The sequence below is a fragment of the Marmota marmota genome, unplaced genomic scaffold (genome assembly GCF_001458135.2).
Source record: "Marmota marmota marmota unplaced genomic scaffold, marMar, whole genome shotgun sequence".
Lineage (NCBI taxonomy): Eukaryota > Metazoa > Chordata > Mammalia > Rodentia > Sciuridae > Marmota > Marmota marmota.
In genome coordinates this window covers 13,900,285-13,926,191 of record NW_026000153.1, presented here as the reverse complement: position 1 = coordinate 13,926,191, position 25,907 = coordinate 13,900,285, and the positions used below count along the sequence as shown (strand labels likewise).

The window sequence follows — 25,907 nt, the reverse complement described above, 5'->3', positions numbered from 1 at the left end:
TAAATACCTGATGTCCTGCTTGGGCCTTATCTCTGGGTTTGGTATATATGCAACTCCACTTGTGAGAAAGGAAACTGACACTGAGATAACTTTATTGAGTTCCTTATGTATCAGTCTCTAGAACAGACCCTGGAGACTTTCCTGGCTCTTCTCCACCATAAGAAGCTCCTTGTGGTCAGATGCCAGCCTTTGAGTCAGCCTCCTATTCACACTGCTGAGATGTGACCCACACTTAGAACAAGCACCACAGCAGGGAGGCTTGGAGCTGCACAAATCATAAGGTTCCACCTAAATCAACATCATCACCATTATATACAATTTAGTTTTTCTTGAATGGCACCATGAAGGATGGAAAACTAACAGGTATGCTAACTCTCTGTGAAGCAGTTAGGGGAATATTCATGTTTGAAAAATAACTCACGATATAATTTAGTTAATTTTAATTCAATTAGCATAAAAGACAAAGGAAAAATGGTAACAATGGTTTCTTAGTCCTTTTATGGACACTTAAGAATTATATCTCAGAGAAAGATATAATTTTATAATAAAATAATACAACATATGGTGATGTTTTACATGTATTCACAATCCCTCCTTGTTCTCTTTCTTTATCCCAACACTTTAGGGTAAAGACATAATGTAAACCAAGAAAATACAACTAATCATTTTGATATGCTGGATTTTATTACTTTTAAAAATTGTACAAAGAGCACATGTGCATGAGTTAAAAAAAAAAACACAAGGGAAATGTAGGGTGTTAATAAATGAAATACAAAAGAAATCTGAGACATGAAACAAACAAAAAATTCCATCAAGTGAATTGAAATAAAAGGTATTTCACTTACTAGAAAAGTGTTATTTCAACATATTAAGAAGTCTTTTGATTAGGATACAGCACACACACAACTTTCCTTCAATTATTCATTGACAGATCAGACTCAGTCTCACTGAACAGAGAAATAATCATGACATGACCTGGCCAGCCAGAGGCAGGAGACTGAATGTGTGTGGATGTGAGAAAATGTCCATGAGGTATCACCATAAATAAAAGTTTACTAGCTGTTCAACAAAGTCAGCAGTGGATGTCGCCATTTCAACTATCAACAGGGAGACCCCATCTCCATCTTCTTCCCTCGGATGACTTCAGTGAGGGTTCTGCACACTTCGGAAAAGAGTGAAGACAAACAGGTTGAGGTATGGTGTTAAGAGGCAAAATTCTACACTGCCTCTTATCTTCTTAACAGGGTCTATACTGAAGACAAACTGTGATAAAGGCATATAAAGGACATGGGTGTGGCCATACCTAAAGTTATTTTAAAGCATTTTAGAAAATGTTCAACTATTCCGGTATCCAAGTATTTGCCTCCTCTCTACCCTGCTGTGTGGAGAGAAGCGTCTGTTGTGTGCCAGGTGCCACCAATGCAAGCACTGGTCACCTCCACCAGGAACCTGGCTGCCTCTGTTGCCCAGACTGCCTCTGTCTGGCTTTACAGGGACTCGTATTCCATCTACTACTTTTTCCTTTTGTGGTGAAATATTTAGGAGGAGGTGCTGATACAACTCACTTGCTATTTAATTGGCCTTCTATTTGTGAGGCTGAAATGATTTTTTTTTTTTTTTTGAGGAGCTGAAAGGGTTTAACAATGCGTTCTGCCTCAGAGCTTTCGATTTCCAGCAGTTTTTATCTCAGAAGTTCCAAAACTTTTGAGAGACATCCCACTGCCCAGGTCTGAGCTTGGCACTCCCCTTCTAGCTATATAATTTTGGGGAAATTCCTCACCCACTGTTCCCTCACATGTGACACAGTGGTAATAACAGTCCCTACATATCACGGGTTGCTCTTCTTAGAACACAAAAAGGTTAATGCTTGAAATTAAAACAATGTTTGAAACAAAAAGACACTCTGGTTAAGTAAGGAGATGTGAATCTCTCCTTTTTCTTTGGAGATTCAGGACTTTGAGGTATTTCCCACATTACAAATTTACCCCATGCAGAAAACATTCAAAAATTTTACATAAGGAAATGTGACTACTGATTTCATGTAAATATAATGAATCTGGCTATATACTTGTACTCACATTCCCTGAAGTTTACTCTGAATCTACTCAAAGAAAATGCATTTTGTTAACCACTCTGCTCTTAAGTTTCACTTTCAAACACTTACTTTTTATAAAGTAGAACTCAGAGTTCTAGAAGCGGTTTTTCACTGTCCTGTTTTTCCTCAGCCTCTTCTTCAGATCCTATATGGTACAGAAGGAAAAAACTGTCTCATTCCATCAAAAAACAGTTTTATTGTAAAAGAAGACATATAAATTCTTAAATGAAAGACTCATTTGTTGAACTCTAGAGAGATTTAGGTTAACAAACTGCTTTCTTCAAATTTTACTATATTTCCTCCAGGAGGAAAACGAAAATATAATTTATGACTTGCATCAAATTGGCAAAAACAGATTTCACTTATGTGCTAGTGAGATACTTATATGCCAAGAATTGTTATCGACTGTCATTGTTCTTCCACCTGTTTGCACCCTATGCTGAGCTTTGGTACAAAAAATTTGATCACTGTATCAGGTGAGTGAGAGAAGAGTGTGGGCTCCTGAGGATGAGGGAGGTGCTGCTGCTGCTGAGGGTGATCATTACTAGCTACCTGGTCAGAATCAATGTCTCATGAGCCTCATACAATTGACGCAGTCATTCCACTCTGCAACTCTTTCCTTAGGATTGATCCCTGGGGAAATAATACTTAATATTCATTATGTGGATTTTTTTTCTCTAATAACTAGAAAACAAACCTAACTTCCTGAGAATGTAAGAATGGTTAAATAATTATATTTACATGGAATACCTTATATCCATGTAAAATTATGGTTCTTTATAGTTTATGACAACATGTAAAAAGCATGTGCATTAAGGCAAATGTAAATATGAAAAAATAAATATATAAAACTTTGTATGCTATATAATTACGTTTGATAAAATTAAAAAAGGCAAATATAAATGTACAAATGAGAACAAGTAGAAGATAACCACATGACCTTTGCACATTTTAATGAATATTCCAAAATGTCTGTGATAAAAATTTAAAGGGACTTAATAAATTTTACATTCTAATTTTAAAAGCAGGGTATAAATAACGAGGCATTGTGAGAAAAAGATGTGAAACTACACACACAACTAGAAAGAAACAAGTTAAACTGTGAGTAGTGATACTGCTGTTTGAAGGATCAGTTTTAGTAGTTGTTTTCAACCTCTGTATAAAAGCATGTATTTCTTTTATGAACAGAAAAAAAGAAATAGAAAAATGAGGTGTGGAAAACCAATTCATTAAGTTAGGGATGCAATCTATTCACACATAAAGGTGGTGCCCTGCCTTGGCTAGGCTTTAATCTGTAAGAGAGTACACTGTAAAGAGGACATTACTTTTTTCTTATGAGAAAATCTGCATGGATTATACCAAAGAACAAATGTGACTGTGTCTTATATCTCAACCTCATAAATGTCATACAGTTCAAGTGGAAACTGGGGTAAAAGAAATAGATAAAGGTGGAGTGGTTAAAAGGCTTTGCATTCCAGCCCATTAAACTGCTGTATATCATGGAGACACAGAGTGGTTTAACTGCCTTCTCATGTTGAAAGGAGTCTCAGGAAGAGGATCAGATCAAACCTTCCTGTCCAAGGCTCATTTTCCAACTGCCACGCCAAAAGTATGTAAACCACAATGAGTGGTCCTGTCGTAGTATTACCTGGGAATCCTAAATAAAGCTCCATCCTTAATTAAAATGTAACTACATATATTCTTTATATATTTTAAAAGAACCTCTAGCTATGGCCTAGTGAGGGGGTTCAATACAATCTTTCCATATGAGAAGCACCTATAAAAGTTGGAAAAATGGACAAAACTAAAAGCATTTCACCCTCTGGAAATGAGCAAAGGTATATACAACTGGAGACTGGTTTATGTGTGAAAACAGCAGAATACAGAAACAACAGTGCTGCTCCTTCCTGAGCTTCTCCTGTTCCTCCTCCTGTGCCCAACACCCAGCTCAATGGCATGGAGGTTCTGGGGACTGGCAGCAAAGCCATCCAGGTGAGAGAAGCTCACTTAGTTTGGAGTGACAGCCATGCTAGTGGCCAGCAATATGGTTGGAAAATCCCAGGAAGCAGGCAGGGCAGCTGCTCTGCTAGTCAGAGGTTGTGGTCATGGTTGTAGCAAGCATATGCCTGGTTGGGTCTTTTCACATGCACAAGGGAAACCCAAGAGAGCTCAAACTAGCCAGATACTTTGAACTATGAGCATCCTCAGAGAACACAGTCTCAGCAAAAACAAAAACCTATGCAAGACCTGAAAATGGCCTGAACTTTGAATGTGACACTCAAACCATGGGTATTTTCTTCTGGCAGAGGATGGAAGCCTTAATTCAGGTACTTGAGACAGGTACTTAATCCAGCCAGGTACTCTGTAGACACAGGGAACCCATAGGAAGCTTGGTTTTAAAAACAAACCAAAACTTAAAGAAAAAAAAAAAGGAAGTAAATTAAAAAAAAAAAAAAAACTGAGAAAAGATAGATGTAACCACATTCCCCAGGGAATACAATTTCACAAATAATTTACTAAGCAAATGAACAAATAGCAACAACAACCTTTTGGGAGAAAAATGAGAATCCTGAGTTGCTACAATATATTTTCAACAAATTATTTTTCAATAGAAAATATAAAACATGTAGAGAATTAGGCAAGTATGAACATTCTAAAAAATACAAAAACACCAAAGCAAACTATCTCTGAGTGTCTCTAAATACTGTACTTAGCAAGAAAAACATCAAAGCAATATTAACAAATATGTTCAAAGAACAACAGAGAATCAATTTAAATAACTAACAGAAGTAGACCAACAAAGTAGAGGAGGGGGATTTAGACGGGGAGAGGGGAGAGGGAATGGGGAGGTAGAGGGGAAAAACATCTATAAAACTATGCTATGTCTATGTACAAATATACTACAATGAATATAGCTTTTATGTGTAATTATAATTTACTAATTGAAATAATAATAATAAACAGAAGAATTAGAGCAAGTGGTTCAGGGGCAGTGGCAAGGGAAACAGAAGGTACAGGGGAATAAGATTGATCAAATTATGCCACTTGCATGTATAAATATGGTATAATGAATCCCATTATTATTTATAAAACCTCTGAAGTGAAAAAAAAAACATTAAGTGCAATGATATATTTGTGAGTCAAGAAAATATTCAAGACAGCAGAGTAATTGGCATACATGAAGATAGGGCTGGCAGAAATGATCCATTCTGAGACAGAGAGAGCAAAAGACTGAAGAAAAATTAAATACAGTTTAGAGACCTATGAAATAACATCAAGAATACAAATATATGGGCATTGGGGAGTTCCAGAAGAAGAAAAAAGAAAAAAAAATCTAGAAAATATTTAAAGATAATGGCCAAAATTTCCTACATTTTTGAGACATAATAATCTATACATTTAATAAGCTAAAGGATCAAGAATTAGGACATATACAGGGATCCACAAAAATATCACTCTAAACTTGCTGAAAACCAAGGAATACATGAAAATGAACATATGGTATGTCAAAGTTTATGAGATACCAATAAAGCAATGTATATAGGAAAAATGTATGGCTTTAATTGACAATATAAGAAAAGAAAGTTTTCAAGTCAATCAAAAAAAAATCTACTTTAAAAGGTAGAAAGAGAAGAATAAGCTACATTTAATCCAAGAAGATTCAAGGAAATAAAAAAAATTGACTTGGCACATTTATAACCAACATATTTTTGACAAATGTGCCTAAATATATGAAAATTAATTCAAAATGTATCATAACTTTAATTAAAAGAAGAAACGCTACAAAATCTTCTAGACGGAAACACAAGAGAAAAATCTTCACTATATTTGAGGTCTCAAATATAGTATCCATTAACATTAAAAACTTGTGCTTCAAAATACCACATGAAAATGTGAAAAGATAAACATTAGACAAACATTTGCAAATTATATATATTTGATAAAGGACTTTTATCTACAATGTAGAGACAGCTAGTAAGAAAACAAGTCAAAAAATCTTGAAATACAGATTTCTCCAAAGAAGATACATGATTAATATATAATGGAAAAGATCTCTGTCATTAGGGACATTAAGCTTAACCACATGAGAACTACTTTACCTCTGTTAGACTGGCTACAATAAAAAAGACAGATGATACCAAATGTTAGTGATGATATGGAGAAACTAAAACCCATATATGTTGCTGAAAAGAATGTATAATAGTGCAACCTTGTAAGAATAGTTCAGCAATTTCTTAAAAAGTTAAATTTATCATATGACCCAGCAAATCCTTAGAAATCCATTCAAGAAAAATAACAATAAATATCTCCACAAGCACATATATGTGAATGTTCATAGCTGAGTTACTCATAACAGATCCAAACTGGAAATAACCTAGACATCCATTAGCTGGAAAATAAGCAAAAATGTTGTACAGGTACACCATGGAACAGTATTCAGCCATAAAAGAACTACTGATATGTTCTACAACATAACTGCTCCTCAAAAACTTTACACTAAGCAAAAGAAGATGAATGCAAAAACTACATGTAGTATGACCACAGTTATATGAACTTTCCCGAAAATATAAATCTGTCAAGACAGAAAGCAGATCTGTGTTACTCAGAATGAGATACAAAGGCAGGGGTTAATGAACATGAAATAAGTTTTTCTAATGGTAAAATTTTATAAAATTATCTTGTGATGCTGATGAAAAAAACTATACATTTGCTAAAAATCATGCAATTATACATTCACAAACAATGGATTTTATAGTATGAAAATTATAACTCCATAGAGTTTCTTAAAAATCAATGTTTTTGGATATTCATCACAATGAGTTTTCAATATTTTAAAATTTCAAAATTTTAATTAAAAGGTAGGAAAGAACTGTGTTTCAAATCTGTTCACTATATATAATGTAATCATGGGATTGATCATCTGAACAAGGACACTTCTGAGAAATGAAAGGGATTCTAATAATCACACAAGGAGACAGGAAAGGCGAGGCAATTCAGAATGGATAGTCATTCTTGGTTGGCATTAAACTGGTATTTTAATGCCTTTATCTAAACCTGTTTAGAACAGATGACATCATGTAATTGAGCTACTCCACATTTTAAATTGGTCAAGAGGTGAATTATTCTGTCCTTAGCATCATGCTTGGTTCATTCTAGCTCTCTGACCACAGATGACAGCTTCCAGTCATCCAAAGAGGACTTTGTTTCCTTGTTCGTTCCATTTAATTCACGGATTTTAGGACGTGGTTAGCAAGCCTACATACAAATTACTTTTCTAGCCCTTAAGTGTTCATCTACTAAAATGTGCTAGTATCCTAATTTACAGGTCTAAAATTCAAGTCGATCAGTGACAGGAAAAATGCTGACACTTTTATGTGTGATGCCTCAATTTCTCTCTTATTTTTATCTAACCTTTCAACAGTTCTAAATCTATGTGCCAGGTACTGCATTAGATGCTGGATTAAAAAAAAAAAAAAGACAAGAAAGGAAGCCAAACCTTTCAGATGCTCCTATGTCTAGTAAAAATCAGCTACTAAAAGACTGATTTTTCAGCTACTGGCATAATAAGAATAGAATGTTCTTTCTTTAGGCACATTACCTCAAATAATAATTTTCACTTCTAATTCTTTCCTGAATTGAACAGGCAATGCAAAACAAACAAACAAACAAACAACAACAAAAAAAAAAAACAATATAGCAAGGCCTTAGGGGCACTTCTCTTCACCCACCACTACTAATCTGCCTTTTGTCTTGAACAAAGTAGCCACCTAGTGGAATACTATGAAAATGTTTTGGTTCTTGTGCAGATTTATGATTCAGTGAAACAGTAATGCCCCAGAGGACCACTAGGTGGTAGCAAATGTCATAGGCAGAAGCCCTGGGATCTACCAGTGCAAAGCTTGATGGGGAGGGAATGCCTGAGGTGAAATTCCTCATGTTTTTAAGAAAAAAACAGTAGAACTGGGAAACCGCATCAGTCTTAGATAAAGAATTAGCTGACAAGTTGGAATAGTCTTAGAAAAAGTTGAATGGCATGAAATACATTATGAAATGCCCCACCTCTTTTTTTTTTAAGTATTAATCCTATGACATAAAGTATTAGAAAGAAACAGCACTTACAATTTGGTAGTAAAAACATTAATACTTAATTTTAGTTACTATTGTCTCAGAAACAGATTCTCTGCTAAACCACATCTGTATCTCATGTGGATTTACAGTTTTGCATTTTATACTACTTTTAGATCCCATACCGATAGTCTACCATCATTCACACAGCTCTTTCTGCCAGGAGTCTGTTTTATTATAATGTGTAAAACACTCCTCGTGTTGGATGTTGGACATATAATAAGTAGGCTCTAAATCAAGCTTACGTCCCATGGTAGAAACAAACCAGGTCACAGATGAAGACAGTTGGACATATAATAAGTAGACTCTAAATCAAGCTTACGTCCCATGGCAGAAACAAACCAGGTCACAGATGAAGATGACAGGGCTAGAATAGAGGTCCCAAAGACCAGGCAAAGGACACCTGACCAAGACTTCCAGGAGTGATGGGATGGGTAGAAAACAGTGTGCAGAGGTCTTTGGAATATGTGGTGGAGACATGATATGGAGAATATCAAGAGAAGATGCAACACAGCATTTTCAGAAAAGCTACAAACACAAGAAGGCAGTAAAGGAGGTAAGAAGTTAGACAACTGAGTAAGAGTGGGAACAGAGGTGCTTTCTGCCAGACTCCGAGACTATTCAATTATGAGTCCTTTATGCCACTGAAGGCTTTTGGACAGGTGACTGACAGGATCAATTCCGCATTTTCACAAATACCAAAAGGCTGCAGACTTTAGCAGTTATGACCATGGACCCTAGTAGTGGAGCCTTATTTGTGTGATGCTGAGCAACTGCTTCCATTCTCTGTGTCTCAATTTTCTTATCTCCATGTTGGAGATAATCAAGTCTTATATATTAGTATGGTTAAGAGGAGAAAATGAGTGAATTTCAGTTCTAAAGACCTGAGAACAGCACCAGGCACCTATAGAGTATTAGCAACTTTGAAAATATTTTTAATTGTGGCAAACTACAATTAAAATAAAATTTGACATTTTAGCTCTTTGTAAGTGCACCCAGTCCTTGCTTTAAATACATCTACCTTGTTTTGCAACCATTACTACCATGCATTCCAAAGTTCTTAGTCCCTGGGAACCACTGTTCTTTGTTTCTGTGAACTTGACTACTCCAGGTACTTCATTAAATTCTTTATGTGCTAGTTGTCCTTATGTGCCTCACTTACTTTATTTAGGATAATATGTTCAAGGTTCATATATGTTAGAGCATGTGTCAGAATTTTTTTTCCTTTTTAAGACTGAGCAATATTTCATTGGATGTATATATCATATTTTGTTTATTCATTTATCTGCTGGTGGCTGTTCAAGTTGTTTCTACCTTTGGTTACTATGAATAATGAATAATGCTACTCTGTAAATAGGAGGACAAATATATAATTGTGTTCCTGCTTTCATTTCTTCTGGATATAGATCCAAAGGTATAACAGTTGAGATAATTCTATGTTCAATTTTTTGAGGAAACATCATCTTGCCTCCTATAGAAACTATATATACCATTTTACATTCTCAAATGCAGTGCATAAGGGTTCCAATTTCTTTATGTCCACACCAATACTTCTTTTCTAATATATATTAACAGTCATCCTAAAAGGTATAGTATCTCATTATGGTTTTGATTTTCATTTTTCTAGTGATTAGTGGTATTAAGCAACTTTTCATGTGCTTATTAGCCATCTGTTTACCTTCATAGGGAAATATCTGTTTAAGGCCTTTCCACATTTAGTCAGGTTGTTTTTTGGTTTTTGATGGCCACTGTTTTGAGAACAGTGGTAGTTATTTAGTGGGGGGGGGGAGGTATGGAGACATAAGTTTTGATGAAAGCTGAAGCAAGGAATGCTGAACTGGGGTTGGAGCTGCCAGGGAGTGATATGACAGAAATAATATGACGGAGGCAAAAAAAAAGAAAGGAGGATCACACATCCTTATGAACAAGAAGATATCAGCCAGAAGAAAGTAGGGAGTGCTCAAGGCTCTGTTTTTGACTTGGATATCTGGTGGACAGAGCTGCCATTCACGGCCACAGGCAATTACACAGGAAGGTTGACTTAAGGATGAAAGGCAATGAAAAAGAGTTCAAGAACCTTCCCTTGTCTACTTGTCTTCTGAGATGGAGACAGCAAGTCACAGTGTTTGTGTCCCTCCAGGGCATTCATTTTTAGATCTCTTTATCTCACCACTGGTAACATGTAAGGTCATGTCTTACATATCCTGGTGTGCTAAATGTTTGGCAACTATATTGAGAAACAGAGAGGGTAGTAAGAGGGTTGGAGGGCAGAGCTTTTAATTGATAGATAAAAACAAAAATGGTAATCAAATTTTTACCTGCTTCAGATTCAGGAGGGGAATAGAACTGACCATCAGAAAGACCAGCAGGTATGAGGGCTGCCCTCTCTGATGCATCCTGAACTATCAGGAGTCCTGGAAAAGAAGAAATTCAGATCTGTGAATGTATCACCTTCCTGGTAGGTTCTTGGCAAAAATTAAATATTATAAATGGTAAAAAGAGATATTCTCAAAATCTTTCAACAAAAATAAAGCTTTCATTAATAAACTACGAACCAATACTGTAAAAATAGAAAATAAAGTAGTTCAAAAAAACTGTTTCATGCTACTCCTTCAACTCAATATTTAGAGCATCTTTCCCTTATTAATCCCTGTATTCCCACAAAAACAACCACAAAGTGAAATCAAAACCCAGTCAGCCTGTACAAATGGTACACCATCTGCATGTGTTTAGAGAAATGCCAGGTATCAAGCATAATATCTAGCTGGCCTTTTTATAAGTATGTAAAAAAAAGTAAAGTTGATTAAGAAACACCTATGCAAAAAAGATCTGCAAACAAAAGAAGGGCATTAAAAAGCAAGGGGAAGACAATGAAATCCAGAACACTAACACATGATGAAGAACATCAACAATTGACTACTTTGGCTGAGGACTGAGCAAATGTTAGGAGACAGTGGGAGGAAGCACCCAGACAGCAGATGCCAGGTACATGTGTCCTCTCTGCTACTGATACTAGAAGCAAATGCTGTTTTCAAAATCTAATAATTCTGTGTTCAGCTTTATTGGACACTGTGGAATTGGTTCAGTTAAACTTTAGTCATATTAAAAGTTCATGATTCAATTAAGTTCAATATGATGTTTATATACAATTAAAATAAACTTCCATACATTCTTTAGCTTTACCTATTCTTTCTCCACACTATGCTTTCATACACATACCCCAGAGTGAGCTGTTTGGGAGAGGAGACATTTCACACCCTAATGCACAGGATAGAAAATACATCTTGGACCACATTTTTATATATTTTTTAAATCTACTCTTGAACTATAACTCTTTTCTTATAGGTTATTTTTTTTTCCTGCTGAAGAGATTTTTCCAAAATCAAACTGTGCAAAGTTATTGTTCATCCTGTCATTTTTGAAACTATAATTATGACTAAGATTCTGTAAGATATAAGATTTTTTTCTCTATGAGGCATGGCATGTTGAGCCAGATGATGGATAAGGGCAACGAGGTAGGAGATCTGGAAACTGCAAGGGAGTCTGAATTGATCTTGGCTATTTCAACTCAGAGAGGGGTAGGCAGGACACATGAGCCTCCACTAAGGCAACATGTGAAAAAGATCCCAGCCCAATAATTAACTGTACAGCTCAACAGTTCATCTGCCCTTCCTACTCAACATCCTGGCACACTGAAAACCAAGCAATGAGATAACAGTTTCAGCAGGGCTCAGGAGTACACCATGCTAGCTGTCATGTGAGAGGGCTGAGCACTGCTCGGGCTGTAGGACTGTAGTTTTTCCCCCTCTCAACTTCACCTGCATCATTATGGTCCCAGCTCTAAGCCTTCATTGTATTAATTACACCCAACCCATAGTAGGCCAACACCTACTGTATACATATCAATATGACACTTTAGAGAACCACAGACTTTGTTGAAAATTGCTGATTCGTTCACTTAAAATTGTTTAAAAATTTCTACCCCTAAACAGGATAGTTCCATTTATAAGCACAAAATGTTTAGTGTTGTATGATGATTATTAACAATGAGAAAAGTTCAACCTCCCAAGAAGAATGAGGTGGTGTCAATTTTTTTGAGATTTTGTTAATGAGATTTTCCAAAATGAAACCATATGCAAAGTAGCTGTTTCTTGAACGACTTTTTAGCCAGTGTTCATATTTTCTCTTGGGGAAGCCTGGACTGACAGCCAGAAAGAAGAATCACTTCCTGTTGCCATCCACTCACCTACCCAACCCTTCTCTCCATTTTGGTATAGTCAATGAAGAATAGAGATGCTGTGACTGACTCACTCACTCTATCCCCTCATGGCTCCCCTCACATCCAGAAGCCACATCTCTCCCTTGCTACTTGGTACTGAACTAGTAGTCTCTGGAGGCTGACTTTCACAGAAACTTACTGTTTTCTTCTTCTGCTTCTTGAGGTAACACTTTGAAATCCAGGAACCATGTCTCGATCCAGGCGAGGATGAATGAAATGATGGGCAACACATAGCCAAACGCCCCTTGGGAGAAAAGCTGGAAGAACAGGTGTGACCAGGAGAAGGGAGGCAGTCACTATCAGCTCACACTGGGAAATGAGGCTTCATCAGTGCAGAGGACAATGGTACAGGAAAAGGGGGAGGCCATACCTTTGAAAGGATCACTTTTGCTAGTAAAAAGGCACTGGTCACTGCTGTTGTTAACTGAAAGACACAATGAAGCAGTGCTCAAATTAGACATTTCTCACTGTGAAGGCACCTCCCTCATATAAGAGACCCATTTAAGCCAAGAGCAGGCAACACCTATTCTTGGCCTGATTCCTTCCCATATTACTTTATATTGGTCCCCTACACCCAGACCAGGGCAAAATGGGCTATATATGTGGCACATAATTGCCAATTGGCTGCTTATGGTATTTCTTCTCCCAAGTTTTAGCAGACTGATGTGTTATAAAACTACACTTTATCTATCAGAAGTTACAATATTCAGTCACATACAACAAATTTGTGAAAATGTACAGACAAGGCTTTCCATAGAGGTTATGAAGCCCAGAGCAATTCTACCATACCGGAGCCTTGTCACTTTCACTTCCAATTAATATTTTTAGCATGATGAAACCTGACCACAGTCAATGCTAATAGCAGTATGACAGAATGGAGGCCAGGGAATATCAAGGATCTTGCTTAGTAAGTGTTAACAAGTTGCTTGCAGGCGCGTGCGTGCACACACACATACACATACCCCAGAGTGAGCTGTTTGGGAGAGGAGACATTTCACGCCCTAATGCTGGTTTACTTTACAGGCTGGCACTAAGTGCTCTTTAGGTACCAGCTGACTTCTCCTCCTTCTAGGACTCTCTCTGTAAATGTTTTAAACATGAATCAGAAACAGTAAAATTGATTTGCTAAATCAGATCTATTCTTAAAAGATCATTTGAAAGTATCTGTTAAAGATGCTTTATCATTGCATGTCTGCACGTCAATCACTTTTCTAAAATAAATACTAAGACAAATGGTCTGGCACAGTATTCTCCACCATGGAAACTCTAGAATAGAATGTTTCCATGGGGCTGTTAAAGAAAATTGGAATATGCTATCATCACAGGTAGTGTGATATGAGCTAGAGTATTTGGGAATCAAGTTGCCTAGCCTGTCCACTACATCCCTCAAATGAGAGCTTCTGGATTAACGTAGGTTCTGACCTCCATCATGTGATGATGGGAATGTTAAGAAGAAATGACCCAGGCAGATATGGCCCTGGTACTTAGTCTGCAGAAGGCAGCATAGCTCCTATTCCCACCAGGACAAGACAGAGCCCTCAAACAGCAGGGTTTGGGGATATTCCTATGCAGTTCTCTCCAGCTTGGAAGATTCAACATTCTCTTGCCCCTTACCCCCAATGTATTCAGAACATCTGTGGAAATGGCAAAAAACATTCAGGCAGAATTGCTTCTAATTCTTTTAATCCCTTAATGTTTACTGAAGATGAGTACCACGTGTCCAAGCTTTGTGCTAAAAGCTAGGAAAGAAATAAGTAAAAATATCACTATCCTCATGAAACTAGGGGGAACAGGAATGAGCTTAGAAGCTTCTTCTTCCAGAATAGGGGAAGTGGGTAAAAGAGGGGGAAATTGATTATCAAAATAAACACAGATCAAATCTTTAAATATCTAGGCAGTTTTAACAAAAGAATTTTCTAAATATTTCTGGGACAGAGGATCCTGTTTTTATCTCTTCGGCAACATGAAACACAGGGTAGATGGATGTTTGGCCAATCATCATTCTTGGACCTCCAGAGTCCTCATTTGACTCAGCATCTTAGAAATGAACCTGATTACTCTTTAACATTAGAAAGAAGACCTGGAGAATTAAGTCTACTAAAGCCAGAGAGGAAAGGGACTCGGGAAGAATTAGTGAAATTTGCTAGTGAAATTCTGCCTGGTTAAAACCCCTTCTCTTCTCCCAGCTCGGGCTTGTTGTGCACAGGCCCTGGTCAGAACCCCAGAGGAGATGACCAGCTCATCATGGCACACTCACCGCTATTGCCCACCAATGGCGCAGTCTGCATACAGCATATGCGAGTATCAGCACTTTAAATCGAAAAACTGCCAAAAGCTGGACCAAAAAACAAAGGTAAAGAAGACAAGTTATTTAAAATACATATAATAAAATATATTTTAAAATACATATTTTAAATACACCATTCTAGTGCAATTGCAGATTGCCCCAAATGGGCACTGACTCCTAGACCAGCATGTGGGACTGCCTACCCCAGATCCTCAAGTAAAGTAACTGAAGTAAGGTGTCAGATTAATTTCTCCTTAACAAAAAGGAGCAATCTAGAAAAGAAATAGCATTTTTATCAGGCTATCATGAAAGCAGGTGAATTTGCCTTTCAGTGGCTAGGACATGTCAAAAGGTTCTACTTGAGCTGTGTGCTCTCATCTAGAACATGGGAATGATTCCTTCTGCCCTCTCTTTATTTCTTTCCTTGCAATGATTAGACACTTCCTTAGTGAGTAATTCAGGGAAAAGGAATACAGTTTACATTCAAGGTAGAAAAAAATGGCATCAAATTTTAGGCCTATTTAAGAAAAATTGTCTTTTGTTGTAATTCTATTTGTAAGGAGTTACAAAAGAAAATACTCACAAATATATCAAAATAAGATGAGTAGTAGTCATACTGTACCACCTCCTTCTCTAACGTGTTCTCAATGCCTCCGTTCACCTAGGAAAAAGAGTAAAAAGCAAAAAACAAGGATTTACTTGAGAAAATGAAACAAGAGTGAGGTTTCCTATATACTTTCCTACCAGTCTTGAACCCAGAAATGTTTGGAAGAAAAGAAGCCTCATAATTTTAAAAGGCTGAACAGCACTTCCCACTTCTTCAGAGTTCATTCATGCAAAAGATATAAATGTATAATAAGGAGCAATGACTTTGCAATTCATATTTTAAATACTAAAATATTAAAAATCATATTTTCTCTTTTAAAATAAAGTCTTCAAGCATATATATACATACACGCTTTTAAAGAAGGCACATTTATTCAAGCCTTCTTCACTTGAAGACCAATAGTTTTAGGTTCTGGAAGGCTCAGGCTCCCATGATCTTACAGCAAACACAAATGAGGACAATTAGCAAGACACATAAGAGAAGTATAAAAATTCTCTTTATTTTTTTCATCTTTTTATTTTGCTCCTGGCATTTTAAAATTCTAAACTCTTTATGCTAAGTGAAACAAGTCAAAAACTAAAGGTCAAATGTTTCTGCTGATATATGGAGGGTAACTCACAATTAAGTCGGGGATGGGGGGAGGAATAACAGAAGTTCAATAGATTAGACAAAGGGAAATAGAGGGAAGCCAGGGGATAGGAAAAGGAAAGACAGTGAAGAATCTGACATAATTTTCCCATGTACATAAATGGGAACGCCACAGTGAATCCCATCATGATGTACACGCACAAGAATGGGATCCTAACTAAAATAAGATATATTCCATGCTTATACAATTATATCAAAGGGGATTCTAGTGTCATGTGTAACTAAAAAAAAAAACAATAAAAAATAAAATTCTCTACTCTTATCAATTTACATATATAACTTGGATAACAAAATTGGAAACATGTGACAGTTACAGGAAATGGTGAAAATCAAACCCAACAAGATAAACTTTCTGTCCCCCCCTAATTCTACCATGAAAATGAATTTTAAATTATCAAGTTTAAAATTTTACAAATTAAACTATGGATAAATATATATATATATATATATATATATATATATATATATATGTATTTTTTTTTTCTTTTAAGAAAATCAAGTAAAGGGACATATGACAGGCCATGGACAGAGTACCAGACAGACTCTCTTAATGGTGACAGCTCATGGACCAGCCTGGTCAGAAGGAATGTGATATGAAACATTAACTTCAAGCTTCTAATTCTGAACAAAGTCCTGGCAAACAAATAGAGATGCACTGAAAAAGGACAAAACAAAGTGACCAGGCAATTGGATAAGAGGGAAAGAACAAGGAATACCTTTACAAGATTCCCTAATTTGTCAAATTAAAATGTCACAAGGAAAGGGTGGTCTTAGCTTAACTACCTTTTCATGGATTTGTATTTGTTATCCAAGTGAAAACAAACCAAAAATACTATTCTGTACCTTAAAATACCTGAAGGAGTTTTAGGTTTCTAAAATTAGTACAAATTGATTTTGTACCTGCTTGGCTATAAATTTCTATAAATAAATAGAACTGAAAGCCTGGTCACAAGGAAAAATCACTAAAGACCAACCGACCATCTATTTACATTGCTTTGTCTCTCCAAACTAAGGAAACATTCCAATATCCAGAATATTAAGAGAATAATTATTCTGAGTAGTCCATGGCAAAGAGGGTTCTCTACCACTGTGACCACCCCCTCACTCCACTTCTGTTCCCAAGACAGCAGGAATCAAAGCTGTCAGCATGGTTTTTCCAGTAGAAAAAGTTTTCCTCTGGTATCTTCTCACTTTAAAAAAGACCCTAACTTTGTGTTTTTCAATAAGATATTTAGGATTTATTACCTAAAACCTTAACTTACACTCTAAATCCTTATTTCACAATCTTTGTCTAGCTCTAGGTATGTCAAATTGACTGACTATAGTTGCACACCAAATCAAATTCTTTCTGGTTCAAACTGACCATTCTTCATTCAAAGATATAAAATCTGAAATGCTACAAAATGTGAAACATTTTGAGCACTGGCATTCTCACCACAAGTGGAAAATTCCACATTTGATCTCTCATCCCAAATGCAGGCCCTCGAAAAACAGTACAAAATTATCTTCAGGATGTATATAAAGTACATATGAATAAATTTTGTGTTTAGAATTTGTCTCAACCCCAAGATATCTCATTATATATAAGAAAATACTGAGAAATTTTAAATACAAAATCTGAAACTTCTGGTCCCAAGCATTTTGGCACAGGAACAATTTCTAAGTCCATCATTAAAAAGTTGAGAGTCATCTTTGGTTACTAGGGAGGATAAAATCAGACTGTCAGCAAGTCTTCTGCTTCTCAGGTGAGCTCTTCCCTCCTACTCACACAATCTCAAATGGCATTCTTTCAACAGCTCCTGAGTTAGTGTTCTTATAGTGCTAACCTGCCACTAATATAATCAAGCTACACACCACTACCACAATGATCTTTGTCCATTTGTTAAATATTTGCTGGGCACCCATGGAGTACCAGACACTCACTGTTTTAATTAAAGAAACTTCTGAAAACAAAACAATATCTCTGTCTTCATTAGCGTGCATCCTAGCAAGGCAGGAGAGAGGACAAGTAAGAAAATAAGTACTATACAGAAAACAGAAGCAGGACAGTCTGACAGAATGATGGTGACATTTAAACTGACTTCAGAATGATAGGATATCAGAATCTACAAAAGAATAAGGGAATTTATTTATTAAATAAAGGAATTTATTTATTCCTCATACAGAGGAAACTACTAGTATAGAGGACCCAAGACAAAAAGGAGCCTGTTACATTCTGAGAGCAAAAGGAAGCAAGCAAGAGTGGCTGATGAATGCAATCAATGAGTTGTGTTGATGAAGGCAAGAGTGTTGCTGAGAGGGAAGCCTTCAGGAAGAACCCACTGTTAGTTGGGGAAAAATATAATCAACCTGAACCAGGGCTTTGGGAGAAAATAGGCACATCAGGTTAAATAAAATATGTTTATAATGAATTTCTCTTGTTTATTTTAACTTTTATTACTGTAACAACTATAGAATCTTAAATTATATGCTTTAAATTGTGCATTACATTTGTAACAGGCAACACTGATGGAGGCAATTATTTGGTAATATAATTGCATATGTCCAAATGCCTCTAAGAAAACTTACTTGATATAATATGAAAAAGTGATCTCTGAAAAAAAATACACAAAATCTGCAGCAATGGCGCTAGAAAAGTAGATGTAATAGCTAAAACATTTCAGAAGCATTTTGTGTATTTTTGAGAAGTTGGTGAATTCATTCTGAAAAGGTCTAGGAAATAATTATTTTTGCCTCTTAGGCCAGAAGGTCTCTGGCTTAACTACTTAACCCAACTACTTACACACAAAGTCAAACCATAGGCATATATAAACAAATGGGCATAGCTGTGTTCCAACAAAACTTTGCTAAGACATGCCAACTGAATTCATCCCACAGCCTAAAGTTTGTCAACTCTTATTATTGAGCAAAACACTAGGAATTCAAATTTCAAAAAGCCAAAGTGAGCTTTAAATTTACTCATTTGTTTCAAACAATGCTGCATCATCTGGAAAAAGATGAAATTCACTAAATGATACATAAAAAGTTTATTTGAAGAATATATTTTTGTTTCTGGACTCATTTCTTATAAAAGTCATGAAAAAAAATCAACTTACATTTAACTCTATTATCCATAGTAATGTTACAAATAAGAGGTCAAAGGTGACAAACAAACAGAAAGTCCTCCTGACATCGGATATGCCTTTCTTTTCCCTTCCTTCATAGGACTCAATCCTGGCCATGAGTTGTGTGGGGTTGATGGAGTGGACCTCGCGCAGAGAAGCATGGGAGCTCTGGCTCCCAGTGAGTGTATTCTCCATGTCTGGCAGGTGGTTCATCCCGGAGAAGGGTTAAAGGAACCTTTTCCCAACTTCACCATCCCTAGAGAGAAGACACCTTTGGGAAATGAAAGAGAGAGATCATGTTAAATCAATGTATAAGTACATAAACTGTATTATATTTTACCTAGTACAAGCACGCTACCCTCATGACTGTGAGACTGTCTAACTGAGCAGCAGAGGGTCCTGTTAGAAGGTATTCATGTTTTAATAAAGACAAAGAGAACATGAAATTAACAACACTTAATGTTCTCAACACCACAAAATATCTGCTACGGAAAAAATCAAGAAGAATGCAATAAAGAAGAACACAAATTTATGATAGGAAAGGGTGTTAACCATAACCAAAAGTCAATCCTGATAACCTGAAGCAAATGTCTTGTGAAAGCTGAAAGCACCAAGCCAGCTCTTTTGCTGTGCCAGGGAGAAGACCCCCACTGTCCTGCAAGTGTCATTGCCTATGAACTAGGAAACCATTTACTGAACATTTGCTTGCACACATAAGGAGAACATATAAGCTTTCAGCTACTAAAAAAGAAAAAAAAAAAAAAAAGAAAAACCTTGTTTCCTAATGAAGATTTTTTTTTTTTTAACCTGAAGTGCTTAATAAACATAGCATTTCCCCATTACCTCTTAATGAACATATGTTTCTGGGCCTCTTCTTGGAAGAGTTGTTTGTGCCCCCAAAAGTTCAACCCTCAAAAGTTCAACAGTATGTAACCACCCAATTAATGATTACAGAAGGTATAGCCCTATGTAGAAATGCAGGTTCCCCAAGACCAGGAAGTATTTCGATAATAAGATGAAAAATCTTATTATAAAAAGATGAATAATCTAAACAATCTAACTTCATCAATGAAAGATATAGTGGATAGTATGATTGTTTGCCAAATATTTCCATTTCTCTTCCTATAATATCTCTCCTTGTATGAGGATATATGGACTCTATGACCTACTGAACTCATGTGCTTTTCTTTGGCCATGAATGTGGGTAGATGTTCATATGTTATTTGTGTCCAGAAGCATTAAGAACCAGTATAGCTTACCATGCTCATCTTTTTAAATGTGCCATGATTAGCTATGTCCAGAAAAAGAGAAGCATTTTCTAGCTGGGTAACAGAAGTTGGAAGCAGACTGCTGAGATTTCTCCAAAGCAATATGGTCTCATTTGGTCTTATTCCCTGTCCAGAATGTTGTCTCTTTAACATTGAGCTGATCTTTCTTCCTTCCCACATGCAGGAAAAAATAATCCTTTGCATTATGTATATAATAAGGTGGAAAAATGATTTGATATTTTTATAAAAATTATTGATTATATTAACTAATATTTTTTAAATATTCATACTCTACTTCTGGAAATTTTAAAGGAAATTATTTAAACTAAAGACATTCAAAGCAAAATTGATATATTATGAGTCAAGTTAGTAGTTAGTTACCCTGGAGCAAGAGGAAGGGAATGATGATTGCAGGGCACAATACAGGAGTGCATTTAGCGGACTTGGTAAAGTTCTATCTCTTGATTTAGTAATGGTAACATGGGTGTGTTCAGTTAAGAGATAATTCACTGATACAGACAGTTTCAGTGTCATGTTGACTGGTGAAAATTTCAAAATGCTTTACACTTATGTATAAGTACATAAACTGTATTATATTTCAACAAAAATCTCTATTAAAATACTTTATATCTATAGTAGTATAAATTAGAAAATGATCTAAATATCTAATAATAGGGAAGTAATTAGATAAATCATGGTGTAGCCATAGTAGACAGATTAAAATGAATGGTTATGAAGCATTTGTAAGGACTTAGAAACATGTTTGAGTGATAACTTAATAAAAATCTAACACTATATGGAATATAAACATGTAGTTTGTTTATGACTATAAAATACACCTAAACCAAATTCTTTAAAGAATGTACATACAAAATATATAAGATGTTAGTAATGATTACCTCTGCCTGATGATACTGTATTTCCCTCTTCTTTTTACTGTTTCTACATTCTTCAAATTTCTTAATTTGAACATACTACATTTATAACAGCAGAAATAAATTCAACTGTCATTTTGTTAGGCTCTTGAACAGAAATCTCCAGGATACTATGGAGTCCTTCTCTTTAATTTCCCCTAACCTAGCCAACATTAATAAACAAGATAACAGTATCTTGTTTATTCACTTTGCTTCCTCAGAATCAGCAAATCAGCAAAGCATTTTGAAAAGCTCAGTAGGAGTTTACTTTTGCACCTTGTATAAAGAAAATATAAAGTTCCAAAAATGTTAAGTACTTCTACATGATTTGTCTGGATACTATGAAAAGCATCCTAGTAAATGGACTATCAATGGCCTATGGCATATTCCCCATAAAGCAGCTAACTTAAAAAGAAAAGAAAAGAAAACCTTGCCTGTCAGACTTCTAGTGAGTTAACTCTGGAATAGTAAGTCAAAATGAATGAGTGTAAATAGTGTTTTCTGTGATGAAACACATACTTGAAGTTTAAAAGGATAGCTGATATGCCCTCTAGAACTGAACCTGTATGAAAATAGGTATATTTCTGCAACAACATATTCTTTAATAAGATAAAGCAACCCAGATAATTCTTAAGTCAATCTAATAATCCATTAGCAACATATTTTAAAAATTTAAATTCTTAAGTTCACTATTTTGTAAAAACATTAACAAATTTGCAATCCAAATTAAGGGCTCTTTTTAAAGTCATTTTCAAGATTATTTTATTAGTCTCAGTCCTCCTTGTTTCAAAAATCCACTACTCATGAATATAAAACCCAACAAAGCAGAACATCACAATGGCATACACATGACTTGGGAAATGAGTAATAGGGAAGTAATTAGATAAATCATGTTTGAAGTAATTAAATAAATTGCTACAAACATACTAATCAAAGTTAAAATCATCTGGCCATCTTTGACCTCTGTCTCTGACACTGCTGGTGAACTGACTAAAAGCCACGTCTCAGAGTGTCTTAGAGTTCACAATAGCAGGTAAGCAAAATTATTGCATTATTTTTCAGATGTATGTGTATAACTGCTACAGATACTTGTAGTAGCTTCAATAACAAAGTTTCCCAAAGCACAAATTGCTCTGCACAACCTGGCTCATCAAATTGATCTTTCTCTGACAAAAAGGGAAATTAAAAAAGGGGAAGAAAGCTTCCTTTGCTTTTTTTATTTAACTATACTTAATGCAGCAAATCGATCTTCATATAGTGACAAATGTAGATGTTCTAGGTCATGAAAAAATATGGAACAGATTTCAAAAATAAATTTGTTTTAGAGAAACTTCTACTAAAAAGAGAAAATAAGAAAAGAGGGTCCTTAATTTGATAGACCCATGCTACAAACATACTAATCAAAGTTAGAAACATTTGACCATCTTTGACCTCTATCTCTGGCACTGTTGGTGAACTGACTAAAAGCCACCTATCAGAGTGTCTTGAAGTTCACAACAGCAGGTAAGCAAAATCAACAACCTCCACCTGCTCCCTCTCCTTCCCACCCCCATAAAAATGGTTCCTAGTGATAGTTTCTTGGAGGAATTCATAGGGACTTGTGGGCAAATGGGAGCAAAGAAAAAGCTTAACAATCTTCTTTATTCTCATAAATTAGACTGTGAACTCAGAACTACAGGGAGTATTGGTCAAAAATACCTAAGGAAATATCAGCTAATCTGTGTTCTCTATGAAACTCTTGGTTTTTGTGTTGTTGTCCTTTATAAGACTGGATTTGATTTTTTACTGACTTATTTCATTTTGATAGACTTGAATTAGAACACTTGTAACTACAAGTATGTCTCAAATTTCTTCTTAAATGTATATACATTGAATGTCTTAGCCTAAATTCTTTAAATTTTTTTTTTTTTTAAAAAGTAGGGTAGGGATCCAACATGGCGGCGGGCAGGGAGGCAGCGCTTTCAATACCTCCTCAATAACGGGGTCAGAGAAACACATTGATACGCTTAGATTCTACCTGCTGAGAAACTCTTAGCAAAATTCCACTGAAGAGAGACCGGCTGGGAATTAGTAGGATTTTTGGAGGTGACAGTTTGCCCCAGATAAGTGAATCTCTGCTACGCGGCGCAGAGGTCCAGACCCGCCAGCCGCTGCCCGCGCGACTCGGCGACCATCGGCCACCCGCCCGAGGCCCCCGCGACTAGGCGGCTAGCCCCCGAGGCCAGCTCAGCAGGAGCGGCGCAGGGACTCTAGGAAGAGGTCTCTAGCCAAGCCTTCATGAAATAGCAAACCGTGAACTGAAACCAACCAGAGACAGACCAGTCCCACCCCTCCCTTCTGACACTCTGGCAAGGAGCCTGGGGCCCGCCATAGCAGAGAGGTGAGGTCACCGGAGTTCGGCCAACGGAATTCCTTCCCAGCGGAATCCACTTTAGCAGGTGTATGACTCCCACCCCCTCCAGATACAAGCAGCCAGGAAACCTCGGGAATCTCTCCGGGGGCGTGTCTGTAGGGAAGCAGAGGGGATTCCCGTTCCCCAACTCCCCTTACCACCAGCGGTGACACCCAAGGTCTTACCCGCCAGTTTCCGGGGGCGTGCCCACCAAAGGGGTCCGAAAAAATTAAACTGTTGGTTCCCAGATCACCGCACCACAGCACTGAGGCTTAGATGAATGACAGAGAGAGTTCTCAGTCGTTCGGGAAATAGGACATGCGGTGGGGCTGCAAGTGTAACCAGATCCTTGGGGAACCACCTCAGGTGAACAGGACCTGGATGGCTGGCTGGCAGGTGGAAGGGGGGAGGGGCCGGAGAAGTGAAACGGCTCTGAACTAACAGGATTGAGAGACTCCCAGGAGCCGCCTTACAGGGATTGCTTCCAGCACATAGAGGGCAGAAGCTCGGCTCGGAGGGCACAGCTCCACCTACTGGAAGAGAAGAAAATGGATTTCTAAGACTTCAATTTTTTCTTTTATTTTTCTCTCTTTGTGCTTTTCTCCCCTTTTCCTTCTTTCTTTCTTTCCCGTTTCAAGTTTTATTGTTCTTTGCATTCTCCTCTAATCTATCTCTCTCTCCTTCTTTCTCTTTAAGAGCACCTTCCTTCCCCTACCCCCCAACTTTCATCCCAAGCATTACGTCTTCCATTACGTGTAATTGTCTAAATGCAAATAGGTGAATGTTTCGAGGCTGTATATAGGGCTCCTAAATACCTAGCTACTACCAAACACCCTGATCCAATCGCCTGTTAATATCCCCCTTCAGTAGAGCAATCTTCTAAAGTAGCCAAGACATACTAACCCTCATACCATCATAGCACCTAACCTAAACATAAAGTCCGAAGAACAAACAACAAATCACTACATGCATACAGAATCCGGAAGCCTTTTATGAATTGAATGAATCAGCTTTAAAGTACAATAAAGCCCAACATTTCTAGGCATAGTCTCCCACCACAAAGGAGAGACAACAGAGATATACAAAACCAAAACAAATTTACAGGAGAAAGCAGAAACACAGCAGTCAAACAGAGCTAGAAAGTAACGTGAACAACATGAAAAAAACAAGGGAAAAAAGGATTACAAACAATGCAGGACAACTTAAATCTACAGGAGGACCTAGAGGCATCAGAAAAATGGACAGAGAAAGAACTCAAGGCATACCTAACTCAGATGGAACGGAATATTAGAGAAGACATGAGACAGCAAGTCCAAGCAACGAAAGTATATTTTGAAAACGAATTAAATAAACAAATTCAAATGGCAAAGAACAAGCTCTACCAGGAGATAGAGATTTTTTTAAAAAATCAAACAGTAATCCTAGAAATGCAGGAAACCATAAACCAAATTAAAAACTCAAACGAGAATATTACAAATAGACTAGATCAAGTAGAAGTCAGAATATCAGATAATGAAGACAAAGTTTATCAACTTGAAAAGAATACAGTCAACACAGAAAGGATGCTTAAAACTCACGAGCAATCTATCCAAGAGATATGGGATGTCATTAAAAAAACCAAACTTGAGAGTCACTGGGATAGAAGAAGGTATAGAGGTTCAAACCAAAGGAATGGACAACCTATTAAATGAAATAATCCTAGAAAACTTCCCAGATATGAAAGATGGAATGGATTGCCAAATCCTGGAAGCCTACAGGACCCCAAACATTCAAAACCGTAATAGACCAACTCCAAGACACATAATTATGAAGATATCCAACATACAGAACAAGGAGAGAACATTAAAAGCTACGAGAGAAAGGAGGCAGATTACATTCAGCGGTAAACCAATTAGGTTAACAGCTGATTTTTCATCACAGACATTGAAAGCAAGAAGATCCTGGAACAACGTATTTCAAACACTGAAAAATAATGGATTCCAACCAAGAATACTATATCCAGCAAAATTAAGCTTCAGATTTGACAATGAAATTAAAATATTTCACGATAAACAAAAGTTAAAAGAATTCACAGCCAAAAATCCAGCACTGCAAGGCATTTTGAGCAAAATACTACAAGAAGAGGAATTGAAAAATAGTACCCAAAACTAAAAGTGGGAGGTATCTCAGTAAAGGGGGAGAAAAATA

General features: G+C 36.5%; 1 protein-coding gene across 5 annotated transcripts in view; it reads right to left on the bottom strand.

The window, feature by feature from the left end:
- Positions 1-25,907, bottom strand: part of Stard3nl (STARD3 N-terminal like) — a 69,605-nt gene that overhangs the window by 10,798 nt on the left and 32,900 nt on the right. For 3 of the 5 annotated variants that reach the window (XR_007341704.1, XR_007341705.1, XM_015490233.2), the window contains exons 2-8: positions 19,138-19,417; positions 15,371-15,448; positions 14,758-14,835; positions 12,871-12,924; positions 12,640-12,757; positions 10,540-10,635; positions 2,165-2,240 (exon numbers count right to left, since the gene is read on the bottom strand). Coding sequence is in view for 3 of the 5 variants with exons in the window: in XM_015490233.2 (XP_015345719.1) it covers positions 2,182-2,240; positions 10,540-10,635; positions 12,640-12,757; positions 12,871-12,924; positions 14,758-14,835; positions 15,371-15,448; positions 19,138-19,359 (705 nt within the window). In the remaining 2 variants the exon portion in view is untranslated. Of the gene's footprint in view, positions 1-884; positions 1,163-2,164; positions 2,241-10,539; positions 10,636-12,639; positions 12,758-12,870; positions 12,925-14,757; positions 14,836-15,370; positions 15,449-19,137; positions 19,420-25,907 lie in introns of those variants that run through there. The other 2 variants (XM_015490232.2, XM_048786473.1) reach the window with 2 other exon arrangements.